The sequence below is a fragment of the Orycteropus afer genome, unplaced genomic scaffold, assembly GCF_000298275.1.
Source record: "Orycteropus afer afer isolate SDZICR_OR568_19922 unplaced genomic scaffold, OryAfe1.0 scaffold00022, whole genome shotgun sequence".
NCBI classification, from domain to species: Eukaryota; Metazoa; Chordata; class Mammalia; order Tubulidentata; family Orycteropodidae; genus Orycteropus; species Orycteropus afer.
In genome coordinates this window covers 1,751,536-1,768,662 of record NW_006921609.1, presented here as the reverse complement: position 1 = coordinate 1,768,662, position 17,127 = coordinate 1,751,536, and the positions used below count along the sequence as shown (strand labels likewise).

Below are 17,127 nucleotides of genomic sequence, written 5' to 3'. Positions count from 1 at the left end.
TCAGGGGTCCAAGATTATCTTCTGTGTCTGTGTTAATTGGTTTCCCTTTTCTTTGTTGAAGAATGTCTGTGCAATCCTTCTGCCTAGTCCGACATCTTGCCGGAAATCCTCTATATTTTTCATTTTTTTTATAATGGTAATAGTCTTTTATAAATGCTTATTTGAAAATTGATGTGGTATGTATTCTTAGGGATAGAAATTATATCCCTTAATTTGGTTAATTTTTCAATTAGCAAAAATTACTTAAAATTGCCATTTTTAATACAAAAATTTTAATACAAAATCCTCTTTCAACACATAAGTAACATGTTATCTACAGCATGAAAAGAGAGGAAATTGTGTTCCTAGTTATACCATGTTTTAAATGGGGCTGAACTCCAAAATATAAATTATTAAAGAGAGCAGTTATTTTTTTTTCCCCTAAATAATGCAAAGTAAATATATTTGAAACCATCTTCTCTTCATACCCCTCTTCATTTCTGGGGTATGTCCACACTGGAAAACAACATTTATGAAAATGTATGAGGTCATTTCCTGTTATTTGTTTGATAAGAATCAGAGATTTTGTCTGTTACACATCTTTACTTAGCTGTCATATTGATTGTCTGAGTTTTACAAGTGAGTCATCACCGTGATTAAAATGATCACACAGACTGGAAACCATAATCCCACCCAGTTGTAAGAGAAAAAAATAAACTAAGTAGAATGTAACTTCTCAAAAGTAATTACATGAAAAAATTATTCCATTTGCCTTGTAAGGGAAAAACATTCAGTTACTTAATAGGCAGTAACTTGTTTTAGAGGTTTACATTGCATGTTAACATATTTGAAGCTATGAAAAATTCTTATTTTTTAAGTTGTAGAGAATTTATTTCAATATTACTTATATTTATTTAACCAGACATTCTTTTTTTCCCCTTGGAATATCTGGGAGAACTTTGAAGTTTTCCTCCACTGTGAAAACTGCATAAGTGAACATTGAAGTAAATCAGTCATCAGCAGCCTGATAATTTTGATTTTCAATTGAATTAAGAATGTGGAGCTAAAATATGTAATAACTGATACAAGCATCATTCTAGACATAGCAAAATTATTTATATAGAGGTGTGCTATCTCTCAATCTGCTGTGACTTAGTCATACTATAGGAGAGAGTCATATAGATACTCCATGGTAAGACAAGAACTACTGTGGTAGCTAGGTTGTAGGAGACATAAAATTCTATTTCTTGAGAGGCACAACCATATTTGTGTGCACATGAGTTATGCCAACTACAGGAAAAAAAAAAAAAAGCAAAAACAAACAAACTTGCTGCAGAGCTCATACTATTTGAAATGTTAACAATGAAAGAAAACTTGGACACCTTTGCATTGGGTAGGGCTTTGCTTCATTGCTAATGAAAATAATAAATGGAGAAAAAAATACAACCTGAAAACGGTTAGACTTATTACATCAGAGAAAGAATTCATGATTTAAGAACGCAAAGTAGAAAATGGCATATTACCGTATAACCCACTGGCAGACAATACTGGATTTAGAAGACTGTGGATAACGGGCAGCCTGGAAGGACCCAGAAAAGCCAGTTAACAAAAATCTTCCATCACACGCTGTGGCTGTGAAAACACGGCAATTAATATTAAACAAAAAGAATCTTGTATATGTGTCTCCAATGAAATGTAGCTCAGATTGACTACATGTGGAGTACATGCTAAAAATAAAAATTCTTTTGATTGTCATGATCTTTAGTTTTTAAAAATTGCTTTCCATATACTTAGATGCTTAGGTTTGTTGACATTATATTTTAAAAGAACGGCTCATAGAATGTGTCCTTTTTTGGATAGGTTTTAATTTCTCATATGTCACAAGCATTGATGGAGAGTAGGGAAAATAAAGAAATCTACCAAAATTAAATCCTTGGTCTTGGAATCTTAGCACTACAATAAATTAATCCCAAATGGAAGAATAGGAGAGCCTATTGTAACATTATTCACCCATTCTGATAAGTTTCAAAATACCAGCTATCGTATGGCATAAAATATTTCATATGAAGGAAAGAAAGCAATTGAAAGATTGAGCAGCACACACAAAAAATATTGTTAAAAATTCCATGTTTTTGGCTATCTTTTTGATATTTTTAATAATATTTTAAAAGCATAGACATTTTTACTTTGGCAAACTTTAAGATTCCAGTCTGAAAACAATGGCCTTGGAGTTGTGCTGGTGTATGATTGCACAGCCTGATACCCAGCAGGAAGAAAACCAATATGAAAGAAAAAGGAGCAAATTGAGAACAGAAAAAATAACAACACAAGAAGCAAAGATTAAATTCTGAACCATTTAGTACAGACTTCAGGAAACGAAATAGAGAAAACCATGTCTTGCTGAAAGAACAGAATCTCCTTATGTCCAATATTTCAGCAAACAAGGACAATAAAGTTTAATGTTTCATGATCTCAAGATAAACAGTCAAACTATGTGTTTTTGAAATGCAGAGATAAATAATTTTTTAGCTCTGAAAAGAAATCTCATTTCTCACACTAAATGACCAGATCACCAAAAAATATTCCAAATCAGGGGTTTGATTATTCATTCACTTCAATGGTGATAAAAGCAAAAATAAAGTGTTTTTAGATGGTTTATACAGCCTTATAATGACAGTTTGTCAAGAAACCATCTGGAGTCAAAGACTATAGTCATTCTAATAAAGACCAACTATTTGCTGTTATAAATAGTTTATGTTTAATTTATGATACTTAGAAAGAGATGAACTACAGCAGACCTATCCATCCTAAAATTTAACTGCTGGCATTATTGAATTGTTTACAATACCGCTGTTCTTTTAAAGTGATTATAAATATATATTAATATGACCCTCATAACAACCCTGTAAAGATACAGGTAGGAAAACTGAAGCATAACCAACCACTGCCTTGGAGTGGGATCCGACCCCTCCTAGGGTTTCCAAGACAGTATCACTGTGGAAGTAGATTGCCCTACCTTCCTTCGAGGAACTGAGGCAGAGAATGGTTGAGTAATCAGTCCAAGGTCTCTCAGTTCATATGTGACTATTCAGAGGCAGGTAGTATACTCCAGGACATGCTGTGCTAGGCTGCCCTAAAACTACAACATATAGAGCCTTCACAGTTGACACCACCCATTGTTTCAGCTATAAAGTAAGAGGAAAAAAAAAAAAAAAGCCTAAGTGAAAGCAAGAATCAGGAAATGAAATCAAAATTGAATCCCATTTTCCAATATCCTTAAAAGTAGAATATAGATCACATATTTATAGCATCCCACAATGAAGAGAAGTAATCAAAAAAGAAAATATAAAATGAAAAAAGGGAATGAAAAGAAACCCCATTAAGACTGTAAAATCTGTACGCAAAGCTGAGAAAATTTTAGTAAATCTTCATATATATTGATACATGTTTTTGGAAAAGATGTATTTTTGCTGGGCATCAGGATCAATGATTTTTTCAAAAGAAGCTGAACAGAGTTATGTCCCTGGTGATAGAGATTGTTCTAAATTTTCCAAACCCTGTTTCAGCTCTTTCTTAGGTACATGGCTAAACTACATTTCGCAGAAATCCTTGCAGTCAGATGGGCGCATGTGACTCAGTCTTGTCAAGAAATGACTGTGGAAATGATTTTCTTCAGTTTGACATGTGGTTTCTAAAAATATCTGTAATAGTCTTCCCTCATCTGCCACTGATTGCAAAAGACCTAGTGGGGAATTCTGGGGGAATAAGACTAGTGGAGAGGGAGCTCTGGTAGCATATTGCCTAAGGCACTTGACTGCTAACCAGAAGGCTGGCGGTTCAAACCCACCAGCCACTCCTCGGAAGGAAGATGGGGCAATCTACTTCCTTAGTGATACTGCTTCGGAAACCCAAGGAGGGGTCGCTATGAGTCAGGGCCGACTCCACGGCACATAACAACAACAACGACAATGAATTGATCTGTCTGTCCAGTTTTCTATGAAGTTGCTACATTTTAGTGGTAATGGAAAACTACAGGTCAAGTTCTGCTCGAAAACATCTCTTGAATTTCTGCATCCAAGCAAAGATGACAAGGAATATCCTTGAAGGCATTTAAAATAAAAGTACAAAAATACTGAAGTAATTATAGTAGTCAGGAGCTCTGGTAGCGTAGTGCCTAAGGCACTTGACTGCTGACCAGAAGGCTGGCGGTTCAAACCCACCAGCCACTCCTCAGAAGGAAGGTTGGACAATCTACTTCTGCAGTGATACCACCTCGGAAACCCAAGGAGAGATCGCTGTGAGTCGGGTCCGCTCGACAGCACATAACAACAACAAGTTATACTAGTCAAGTTAAGAATGTCAAAATAATATCATTTATAAGATTGTGTTAGGGGCTCTTTCATGAACTCTTTATTTTAATTTCAGGATGTTTCTGGAGAACCTAATTTTTTGTAAGGCAATGTGATACAGGATAGCTTTTCTGAACAACAACAACAAAACAAAACAGATATAATCCAGCCAAGGTTATGTAAGATTTCTGGTGTTCAGGCTTATGACTTTTTAGATGCACAGTGCTTTCCAGTGCATTATTAGGAAAAAAAAAAAGGAAAAGAAAAATTCTGAATGGGAGATAAATGGTTTGTCAGTTGCGCTATTACAAATGTTGCTTGTGATGAGAATGGAGTCTTCTCCCTTATGCGCTATAGACCCACTGAGAGCTCCCTCTGCTGGCTCAATGTTTGCTAATTGTGTATTTGCTTAGGGCACTGAATTCTCCAGAATATATAAATCAAACATGATCAATGCCCATCCACCAATGTCTATTGTGCACATACATATGAGGCATGCAAAAGGTCTATAGACAATTGCCGAATTCCAAACAAGACTTCATATAGGTCCAAAAGCTGAGTCAGCATCTTTTCTTCTCATAGGTCAGCTAAAAAGTGAACTTTCTTATTGATGCAATTCTAATCAGAAAAGAAAAACAATCTAAAGAAATCTTGTTTCAGCCACAGTCAGCTAAAAGTTGTGCAAGCCTGAATAAACGAAGACTAAAAAAGGAAGCTGCCTGAGGAAGTCAACATTAATGTGACTCTATTAATAACACAAACTTGAATTAGAGCTCACAGCTGGAGGGAAAAAAAAAAAAAAGAAAGAAAGAGAGTGAGTGAGCAAAGGTCAATTCATATAGAGATAATTCTTATAAATTAATTTCATGAATTTTTCTGTGAATATAGATTGATAGACATGGGCCTTCAGGTGGAAATTTGCTGGTAGGAGCTGAAGTCCACTATGTTCTTGGGCTCACCATCACCAATAATTAAGAGATGAATAAAACTATATTACTGAAGCTTAGCTGGATAAAAAGATTAATTGATTTTGTTTATTACCTTACTCCACAAAGAATTTAAATTTATTTACCAAAATAGAGGCAATGCTAACATGAAAAAACAAATGATGAAGAGAATGCTACTTTGAAGTGAGAATGGTGAGACTTTGTCTCATTTACTTAGGACATGTTATCAGGAGGGACCAATAACTGGAGAAAGGCATAGTAGAAGGTCAAGTGAAAAAGAGGAAGGTGCTCAATCAAAAATCAAAAGGATTGACACAGTGGCTACAACGGTGGGCTCAAACACAGCAATGAATGTGAAGATGGCACAGAGTGAGGCATTTTGTTCCGTTATACACAGTTGTTATGAGTTGGAACCAACTTGAAGGCAACCAACAACAAGAGGATCCCCCAACAAACAATGGGAAGGGAAGATCTTGAGACTTAAAAAGTTAATGCCATAGATGGTTAGTTGATACTAAGGTCTTATTAACATAAAATATCCATGATATTGAAGTGATAATACCTTCTGATTACATCTTTCAGGGAAATGTAGAAAATTAGTTCAGTTCTAATACTGAGTGAGGCTCGTGGTCATGAGTTTGTAGTGGCCTTGAAACTTATTTTCAGGTAGATTTACACACTTACATGAAATTTACATGGTTATTTTTTGATATTCACTGACTTTAATTCTTCAAGAAAATTTTGAGCTACCTTAGGGTAGAGACCACATAATTGATATGGTACATTTTTTGATTAATCGATTCACCAATGTATTAGCTATGACTTTTCCTACCATTTAAGGTTATAGTTTATTATCATCATTAACAGATTCAGAACCATGCATTTAACTTTGACCTGCAAAATGATTTTTGAAACAGAAATCAACATTACCTTTGTTACCTCATGATGGCACACTTGTATCACATTTTCCCTGAGAGATTTTGGGAACTGCCTTAAAACCATAGCAAAAAAAATTTTCTCTCTTCTTCTATGAGTAACTTAGTTATATAAAATAGATTAAAAGTATTCTGTAGCCTGCACTTTCTTCCAATATGCTCTGAGTGCACTTCAAAGTATGTAGTTAAACTTTGAAGGTTTGAATCTTATCCAAGAACATTTGAATTGGTATTTTTCAGTGAAAGCCTCTTTAGTCAAGTTGCCTTTTGTTGGATTGATACCAGGAAACAGACCAACTGTCTGTGTTTTAAAGTAGGTAACAAGTTGATAGGTAATTTTTTAAAACTCTGTTTGAAATTGGAACATTCACCTTCAATTAATATCAAGGAAGAAGAGCCAAGTGTATCAAATATACTACAGCCCTAAGGGTCAATGGCCAGAACAATATGATCAATTTAAAAAACGACCATAAGCCATACCAAGCTAATGTTCCATTCATGCTTTCTGCTTAATTTTTCAGGAACAAAATTATGTGTTAGTCCTTCACATTGTATATTGGTTTTTTTTTACACTTAGATGGTAATCTTTGTTTTTGTATGTATATTATACACAGAAACAAATTACCATTTTAGAAGCTGCTTTCTAATTTCCTAAATGGCACTTAGCCATTTAGGAGTTATAAGAAATAACTCAAAAAGTAAATTATTTTTAAATCAATTAGTGTCAAGTTTGGCATATTTATTTCTATTGTGTGCTGTTGGGTGGATTCTGATATCATGGCCATGGTATATAACAGAGAAGAACTACCCCATAGGGTTTCTTAGGGTGTATATAGGAGAAGATTGCAGGTCTTTTCTATCATGGAGCCACTGTGAATGTGGACCATAGACCTTTTGGTTAGCACACACTTAACCATTACACCACTAGGGCAGCCCCACTTGGCATATAATAAGTACCATATGACCTCATCATTATCATCATCATCATTATTATTATATCAGCACTCAACAATGATGCCAAAATTTAAATATAAACTTGGATGTTTTACTCATATGACCTTAAGATCTTATTCAGAGTTCATTTCTGTTAACATAAAGATGTACAACTCAAGAGCACTTTTTGACTGTTTGTTATTTCTGTGTCAAGAATGGAAAAAGAATAACAATCAAAAATAGGAAGTGCACTTCCTAATTAGGGACTAGTAAAATGCCAGAAAAGGACTAATATTTTAATGCAATGGTGAAAAAAACATTTAAGAAAGCATTTGTAAGAAGTGGGAATGTATATGTAAGAAGTCAAATTCATAATAGCCTAAAACAGTTTAATATAGAGATGAGATGAAAAATATGTTCCTCTTTTCTCCATTCATGATGGACATTGTTAATCACAGCATTCTTTACATTCCTTCCAGAGTCATCGAATGAAATTGCTAAAGATTAATATGGTTAATATTATGTTATAAAGTTTTAAAACATTATCATGTTTTATGCTTTGTATTAAATGATAAACATGGATATTGGAATATCTCATTTTTCAATAGTTTCAGAGGTGTGTGTGTGTGTTTTTGTGTGTATAAGCAATGAAGGAAAATGATAAAGAGGAAGGCGAGAGACAGGGAGAGATAGAGAAAGAGTGCAGGAGGAGAATGTGGAATATTATTTACCACAAATTTTATTGTCTTCATCTGAGCCATCAGGACAGTTTAATTCTCCATCGCAAAAGAATTCAGTGGCTATGCACTTTAAAGCATCTGCACAGGGTCTTGAACCAGGCAGACAGATTATTGAGACATTTCCTAAAAAAAAAAAAAAAAAAAAAAATTATAATCTTCCAGTAGATTAGATTTAACTTCTAACATTTCCAAAATGTTTGGTTACTAATAGTGTAGTGTTTTTTTTTTTTTTTTTTTCATTTACGTTCTTACTTACATTATATACTTAAAGATCCCAATAGAAATATTTTATTCAGTAACCAATAAATAGAAGCTGTAAGGACAAAAGGAAGTTAAATCAGTAATTAGAAAAATTCAGACTTTCTTGACCTCTATTTATAGTGATACCACTTATTGGTCCAGTTGTGAGGATTTTTGGATTTTTTAAATTGTTCATTTAACAAATATTTAGCAGATTCCTGTCAGAGGTCAGTCATCATAGTAGGCACCGGCTGCAGCTTAGAAAGACCATTCTGGCTGCAGTGTACAGAGGATAAGCTTGAAACTAAGAAAACTCAATTTCCTTGGAAGTATTTAGTTAATCGTTCTGGGAGGAAGTATTACACACAAATATTTATGGATTTCATTTAATGGAATATATTCTATCATAAAATATATAAAAAAAGAAAGAAAACTGTCATTTAAAATACATTTTCTATTCTAAATAGTTTATTAACTTCATCAAGCTTGCCACTTTTGCCAGCAGAACTGTTTTATGAACTAAAATAAAATTTGTGTTCACCAAAATAAGAGTGAGTTAGGCCAAACAAACTCCAAGTTGTTTGAGGTACAATTTTTATTTGCAAACATTTTATTTTGTAGGTACAATACTTTATGGCCTAAGAAAAAGTTGAAAAATAGGTTATATAAAAATTACTTTCCTCATGAAAAATTCTGAGGAAATTCAAGTCAACTTCAAGCTAAAATTTTGTGCAGACCATTGTGTCTTCATGACAAATTATAAAAATATTGAATTTTAAATTTTGGAAAAATTCATATATTTATTCATGTGTATTGAGTATTAATATCTACTTGGTTGATTTTAAACTTGATAAATGCATACTGCATTTTGGATGTTTATACTTCTTAAGGTATCATGGGGACCCAAATAATGGAAAGTTTATCACATTACCTGCATCGGCTAGTACCTATTAAAAATGTCTCAGTCACTCATAAATGCATTCATTTTTTTGAGAAAATATTGACTAAGATTTGCATTCTGAGGCAAAAAAAAAATTTGGTGAAATCGTTTTATAGTAACATAAACCATTTAAAATTGCAAGTGCATTTGTACATTTCTTCTTTGGACAAATCCAAAGATTGTTTCTATTCAATATTTTTCTCACTTCTTGGGTTAGGAATTTTTATGGTAAAAGATGCAAACACTTCCCCTGAAGGGTCATGTGCCATGCTCTAAACAGATAGCAACCATTTGCATCTTTATGTATATCTTGTCCTTCACTTGCTCTTTTCTCCATCTCAATAAATAGAGATTTACGAAGAAACACATCTTATTTCTAGGAATTAAATAGAAAATTTTAGAAGCAACTCTAAAGATAAGATATATTTTAATATACCCACAAGATAAAGGCATACATTTTTATTTTGCATATAAATGCGAAAATTTGAATATTTATTGTCTGTGACTAAAGTAACAATGATGGCTTAACATTTTCTGAAAGTTTTTTAAGCTCAATAGCATTTTTATTGGTCTTATTCTTAAAACCAGCACTGTACTGCCATCTGCTGGGTTTTAAAATTAAGATATTTCCTTCTAAAATTTCTCTTAAAACTCTTTCAAATTAGTGGTTAAAGCATTCGGCTGCTAACCAAAAGTTTGGCTAGTCAAACCCACCAGACGCTCCACAGGAGCAAGATGTGGAAATCTACTTCTGCAAAGATTTGCAGCCTTGGAAACCTTATGGGACAGTTCTACTCTATCCTATGTTGTTGTTGTTGTTATGTGCCGTCGAGTCAGCCCTGACTCATAGCGACCCCTCCTTGGGTTTCTGAGGCAGTATCACTACGGAAGTAGGATTGCCCAACCTTCCTTCCGAGGAGTGGCTGGTGGGTTTGAACCGCCAGCCATCTGGTTAGCAGTCAAGTGCCTTAGGCACTATGCTACCAGAGCTCCTACTTTATCCTATAGGGTCCCTGTAAGTCGGAATTGACATCATGGCAGTGTGTTTTTGTGTGTGTGTTTGTGTGTGTGTGCCTGTGCGTGTGTGCGTGCCAGTGAGTCTACTAAGGAAATACTAAAAATATGTATGGGTTAGGTTGCTGGGTATTAGAGTCTTTAGTAATAGGCACTAATAAAAATGTGTATAAACCATTGGGAAATTATGGAACACCTAACATCTAAATGAGCACAGAATAAAGATCAAAATCATTTCTAAATAACAGAATAATGTCTCCATTGAAAAGAATAAAAAGGATTATACAATGATATTTAATACACCCAAATTTGTATTTTAATTTCTGATATATATGAGAAAGTCCTGAGGAAATTCCTCAATTGAGTGCCTAATCCAGGAGAAGCATAGTTCATGATGTTGTTGTTAGGTGGCATCAAGTTGGCTTTGACTCATAGCAACCATACATACAACAGAGTGAAACACTGCCCAGTTGTTCTCCATCCCAAAACCCTTGCTATACTTGAGTCCACTGCAGCCACTGTACCAATCTATCTCATTGAGAGTCTTCCCCTTTATTTGCTGGCCCTCCACCTTACCAAGCATGTTATTGTTCTCCAGGGAATGGTCCCTTCTGACAACATGACCAAAGTCTGGCCATTCTTGCTTCCAAGGATCATTCAGCCTGCACTTCCTCCAGGAAAAATTTGTTTGTCCATGGTACTTTGAGTATTCTTTGCCAACATCACAATTCAAAAAGAATAACACTTCTTCAGTCTTCCTTATTCATTGTTCAGCCTTCACATGAGGTGGTTGAAAATACCATGGCTTGAATTAGTTGTACCTTACTATTAAAAGTGACATATTTGCTCTTAAACTTTAAAGAGATCTTTTGCAGCAGATTTTCCTAGTGCAATACAATGTCTGATTTTAACTGCTGCTTCCATGGGTGTTGATTGTGAATACAAGTAATATGAAATCTTTGACAACTTCAATCTTTTCTCCATTTATAGTGATGCCACTTACTGGTCCAGTTGTGAGGATTTTTGCTTTCCTTATGCAGAGGTATAATCCATACTGCAGATTATAGTTATTGGTCATCATCAGTAAGTGCTTTAAGACATCTTCACTTTCAGCAAGCAAGGTTGTGCTGTTTGCACATCATACGTTGTTATTGAGTCTTTCTCCAATTCTGAGGCCACGTTCTTCTTCATTTAGTATGGCGTCTTAGATTATTTGCTCAGCATAAAGATTGAATAAGTATGGTGAAAGGATACCACCCTGACCCACATTCTTCCTGATTTTAAACATGACCCACATTCTTCCTGATTTTAAACATAGTATCCCCTTGATCCCTTGATCTGTTCAAATGATAGCCTCTCTGTTTGTGTACATGTTCCCTCATGAGCACAAGTAAGTGTTCTGGAGTTCCCATTCTTCTCAATGTTATCCATAATTTGTTATGATACACACACTTGAATACTTTTGCATGCTTAATAAAACACAAGTAAACATCTTTCTGGTATTCTCTACTTTTGGCTACACTCCATCTAACATCAACAATGATATCCCTCATTCCATGTCCTCTTCTGAATCCAGCTTGCATTTCTGGAATTTCCCTGTCAATGTACTGCTGCAACCATTTTTTTAATTATCTTTAATAAAATTTTGCTTGCCTGTGATATTAATGATAACCAAAAGCCAAACCCACAGCCACAGAGTTGGTTTCATCTCATAGCAAACCTCATTGGGTTTCTGAGGGAGTAAATCTTTATGGAAGTAGATTTTCTCATTTTTCTTCTACAGAGTACCTGGTGGACTTGAACCAGCAACCTTCTAGTTAACAATCAAATGCCTTAGGCATAGTACCACCAGAGCTCCTTGATATTAATGATGGTTGATACTTTCCACATTCTATTTAATCACCTTTCTTTGAAATCATTTCAAATATGAATTCTTGTCAGTTGGACAGGTAGCTATCTTCCAAATTACTTGCTATAGATGAATAAGTGCCCCCAGTGTGGCATCCATTTGTTGAAACATCTCAACAGGTATTACATCAATCCCTGATGCCAATTCTTTCAATGTAGCTTAGAATTCTTCCTTCAGTGTAATTGGTTCTTGATCATAGGCCACCTCCAGAAATAGCTGAACATTGACCAACTCTTTTTTGTACTGTGACTCCATGTATTCCTTCCATCTTCATTTGATGCTTCCTGCATCAGTCAATATTTTGTCCATATAAACTCTCAATATTGCAATTCAGGGCTAGAATTTTTTCTTCAATTCTTTCAGCTTGAGAAATGCTGAGTGCTTTCTTCCCTTTTGGTTTCTAATTCCAAGTTTTTTTTATTCCCATTTCATTATAATAATTGACTTTTTCTTCTTGAGCTGCTCTTTGAAATCTGCTCAGCTCTTTCATCTTATCACTTTTTTTTTCCATTTGATTTAACTACTCTCTAATCAAGAGGAAGTTTCAAAGTCTCTTCTGTCATCCATTTTAGTCTTTTCTTCCTTTCTTTTTGTTTTTTCATGTATGATGTTCTTGATGTCATCCAATTAACAATTCCTCTGGTTTTCAGTCATTGGTATTCAATGCATCAAATCTATTTTTTCACATGGAATCTAAATTCAGGTGGCATATAATGAAGGTCATATTTTGGTTCTCGTGGACTTGTTTTAATTTTCTTCAACTTCAACCTGAACTTGCATATGAGCAGTTGACGGTCTGTTCCACAGTCAGATCTTGGTCTTGTTTTGACTAATGATAGTGAGCTTCTCCATCACTGCTTTCTGCAGATGTAGTGTATCTGATTCCTGTGCATTCCATCTGGCAATGTCCATGTATATAGGCACCATTTATGTTGTTGAAAAATGGTATTTGGAATGAGTAAGTCATTGGTCGGGAGCTCTGGTAGCATAGTTGCTAAGACACTTGCCTGCTAACCAGACGGCTGGTGGTTCAAACCCACCAGCCACTCCTCGGAAGGAAGGTTGGGCAATCCTACTTCCATAGTGATACTGCCTCGGAAACCCAAGGAGGGGTCGCTATGAGTCGGGTTTGACTCGACGGCAAACAACAACAACAACAAGTAATTGGTCCTCCAAAATTCTATCATGCGGTCTCCAGAGACATTTCTATCACTGAGGCCTTCTTTTCCAGCTACTGGTGATTCTTTTCTGTTTCCAACTTTTGCATTCCAATCACCAGTAATAAACAATATATCTTGATTACATGTTTGGTTAATTTCAGACTTTAGAAGTTGGTAAAAATCTTCAATTTCCTTGTCTTTGGCTCTAGTGGTTGATGCTTAAATTTGAACAAAAGTAGTTTTAACAGTCTTCCTTGCAGCATATTGATATTATCCTATCACTGACAGCATTGTACTTCAGGATAGATCTGAAATGTTCTTTGTAACAATGAAGGACAGGTCTTTCCTCTTCAATTTGTCATACCTGGCATAGTAGATCATGTGATTGCCTTATTTCAAATGGCTAAAACCACCCCATTTCAGCTCACTAATGCCTAGGATATTATGCATTCTATTTCCTTTTTGACAACTTCCAATTTTTCAAGATTCATACTTTGTACATTCCACATTCTCATTATTAATGGATGTTTGCAGCTGTTACTTTATATTTTAAGTCATGTCCCATTAGCAAATGGAGGTCCTGAATGCCTTACTTCATACATGTCATTAAGGTTGACTCTTCTTTGAGAAGTCAGCAATTCATTCACATTTTGAATGCTATTGAACCTGAAGGGCTCATCTTTCAGCACTATATGAGATAATGTTTCAGGGCTATTCATAAAGTTTTCCAGTAATATATTAGACAGTGTTTCACTGCTATTCATCAGGTTTTCACTGGCCAGTTCTTTGAGAAGTGGATGGTTGCTTCCATATTCACAGTTTATCTTAGTCTAGAAGCTCCACTGAAACCTTTCTACCATGGGTGACCCAGCTGGTATTTGAAATACTGGTGGCATAGCCTCCAGCCTCAAAACAACATGCAAGCTACCACAGCACAACAAACTGACAGATGAGTTCATGATAGTATTCCATAAAAGATTGATAAAGATATAACGAATGAATGCATTATGCTACACACTTATGGCTTATTTTAAGAATAATTAACAGAATTTTAAGCATGTGGCATTTGGAAGAAACGTTTTGGGGATACAGCTGGAGGATATATAATTTTTTATATTTCTAATATTTCCCAGGGAAACTTCCAATTGCTTCCTGTCTCTGTTTTTTGTTGGTCTCTTGGCTTGTGTTTATGGAGCTCTGATGATTGGCCCTCACTCCAGAAAGTGGTATTACTTGAGAATCTTTGATCTAATTAATGATTATTTATTCACTGTACAAGAATTTTCTCTTAGAGACTTCTGGTAAGGTGACGGGATAGACAGACAACCTGTATAGACCCTCTTCAACAAAGAAGAAAGAAACCAATTGACAGAGATACAGAAGATAATCCTGAAGCCCTGAGCTTTGAAAGGAAGCACACAGAAGTGGAGCTCTGGTAGCGTAGTGCCTAAAGCATTTGACTGCTAACCAGGAGGCTGGCAGTTCAAATCCACCAGTCACTACTGGTAAGTAAGTTTGGGCAATCTACTTCCGTAGAGATACCACCTTGGAAACCCAAGGAGGGGTCACTATGAGTTGGATATAACTCAATGGCAGTGAGTGTTTATACAGAAGTGGATTGGGCACCAACTAGTGAAATAAACTGAATGAAGACAATGACTATGGAGACAGAGTTTCAGACTGTCAGCTACTCTGATGGCACCAACAGCCTGAATATTTGTAAGTGGTGTTGGGACCTGAGAATTCACCTAAAGATCAGCCCTGATTGCCAAAGGCTACAGGGATGACTGCACTAGTGGCCTATGACAAGGAAAAGAAGAGCAAGGAGGGAGACAACCTGAGGTGTGGACTTTCAGCTGCTGGAGGGTGCAGCCAATTTGATTGTTTATAAGTGGTGGCCATTTTGGATATTTAAAATAACCAAGGGTGCAGACATTTTTAATGATTACAAAGGCAGCCATTTTGGATATTTAAAGTGACAGCATTCTCATTTGGATTCCAGAAAACTAAGAATAGATTCCATTTGCCAAGGATGTCAGGGACATACAGGAGGCTGACAGCAGGAAAGGAGACAAGTAGTGATTGTATAAATGCTGCCAACTAGTGAATAGAGGAGCACAGTGCCCTGCAAAAATACAAAACATCCAAAGGAAACAAAGAAAATGAAAGCTGTAGACAAGTCACTCCGACATACAATCACCAATTAAATATAAACACAAAAACATTACAATGTCTTGGAGACAACAGAGTACCACAGTCCACACAAAGAGGCAAGATAAAGCAGGAGGACAAAGGGAGCAGAACCCAGAGCACATCCAATTTCTGAGAAAGAAGCAGCATCAGAACTCCCTGATAAGGAATTCAGAAGAATTATATTTAGGTATCTTCAACAGATTGAAAGACAGATCAAGGAAAACAGTGAAAAAATTGAGGAAAACACAACAATTTTGGAAGAAAATATAAGAAATGACAAAATAAATGAAAAATTAGAAATGATACAAAATCTACAGATAGAAATTTAGAATAATACTAAATTTTCAAAACTAGATAACACATTGAATGGGCAAAGGAGTAGAATTGAATCAATGGAAGACAGAATTAGTGAGATTACAGACAAATATTTCAGCAGATCTTTGGAAAGGGACTAATCAGAAAAAAAGATCAAAACAAAATAAAGAAAGCCTTAGGTTCATGTGAGATACCATCAAAAGCAATAACTTAAGTGTAATTGGGATTCTAGGACAGGAAGAGAAAAAGAAAACCACAAAGAAAATTGTCAAAGATTTGTTGGAAGAGAATTTCCCTGGTGTGATGAAAGATGAGATTATATCCATTCAAGAAGTCCAACAAACCTCAAACAGGATAGACCCACAAAAGAAAATAACCAAGACATATTATCATCCAACTCACCAAAACCAAAGCAAAGAAAGAATCCTGAAAGCAACACAAGAAAAACAAAAAGTTTCCTACAAGGGGCAACCAAAAAAGAATAAGCTCTGATTTCTCAGCAGAAACCATATAGGTGAGAAGGCAATGGATGGTATACATAAAATCCTGCAAGAGAAAAAATTCCAAGTAAGAATTACATACCCAGCAGAATTGTCCCTCAAATATGATGGTGAAAATAGGAAATTTCCAGATAACCTCAAATTAGGGGAAATTGTTAAAACCAGACCAACATTACAAGAGATGCTAACGGGTGTCTTTTGGACAGAGAACCAACCACAGCAAACAATAACTGACTATTAACACACAGGATGACATAAACCAGAAACCAACCCAGTTATGGAAATATTCAAAGTAAATAAACCTACAAGATTGTAAACAGGGAACCAGAAATATCTGTTATATCAGTTGACAAATGAGGACAACTACAAACAAAAAGAGGGAAAAAATTGTGTTGTTACAGAACTAAATGGTAGGTATGTCAAAACATCTGTAAGATAGATCAAACCATTCCAAATATGGGAAGAAAATATAAATCACAGTGCAACTTCAAAGAAAAATGATAAACCTTCACATCAAAATAAAAAAGGAGATTAGCAGAAATATTTAGCAAATACAAAAACAACAGCAATGGGTGAAGTGATAACAAAATGAGCTCAGCACAGAAAAATATATGGAACAAAGAAATCAGCAATGCCAAGAAAAGCACACAATAAAATGACAGCAGCAAATTCATACTCATTGATTATTAAACTGAATGTCAAAGGATTAAATGCACCACTCAAGAGATGGAGAGTTGCAGAATGGATAAAAAACATAATCCATCAATATGCTGTCTATAAGCAACACACCTTAGAGACAAAGACAGAAATAGACTAAAAATCAAAGCCTTGAAAAAGATCTATCAAGCAAATGGCAACTAAAAAAAGAGAAGGAATGGCAATATTAATTTCTGATCAAATTGACTTTAAGACAAAAACCACCATACAAGACAAGGAAAGACATTATATGATGATTAAAGGATTGATTGAAGAA

General features: G+C 35.1%; 1 protein-coding gene across 1 annotated transcript in view; it reads right to left on the bottom strand.

The window, feature by feature from the left end:
• The window catches only part of TMPRSS15 (transmembrane serine protease 15), a 288,131-nt gene that overhangs the window by 198,128 nt on the left and 72,876 nt on the right, over window positions 1-17,127 (bottom strand). Inside the window, exons 7-8 of the mRNA XM_007934909.1 lie at window positions 7,875-8,006; window positions 1,503-1,611 (exon numbers count right to left, since the gene is read on the bottom strand). Of these exons, the coding sequence (XP_007933100.1) occupies window positions 1,503-1,611; window positions 7,875-8,006 (241 nt within the window). The remainder of the gene's footprint in view (window positions 1-1,502; window positions 1,612-7,874; window positions 8,007-17,127) is intronic.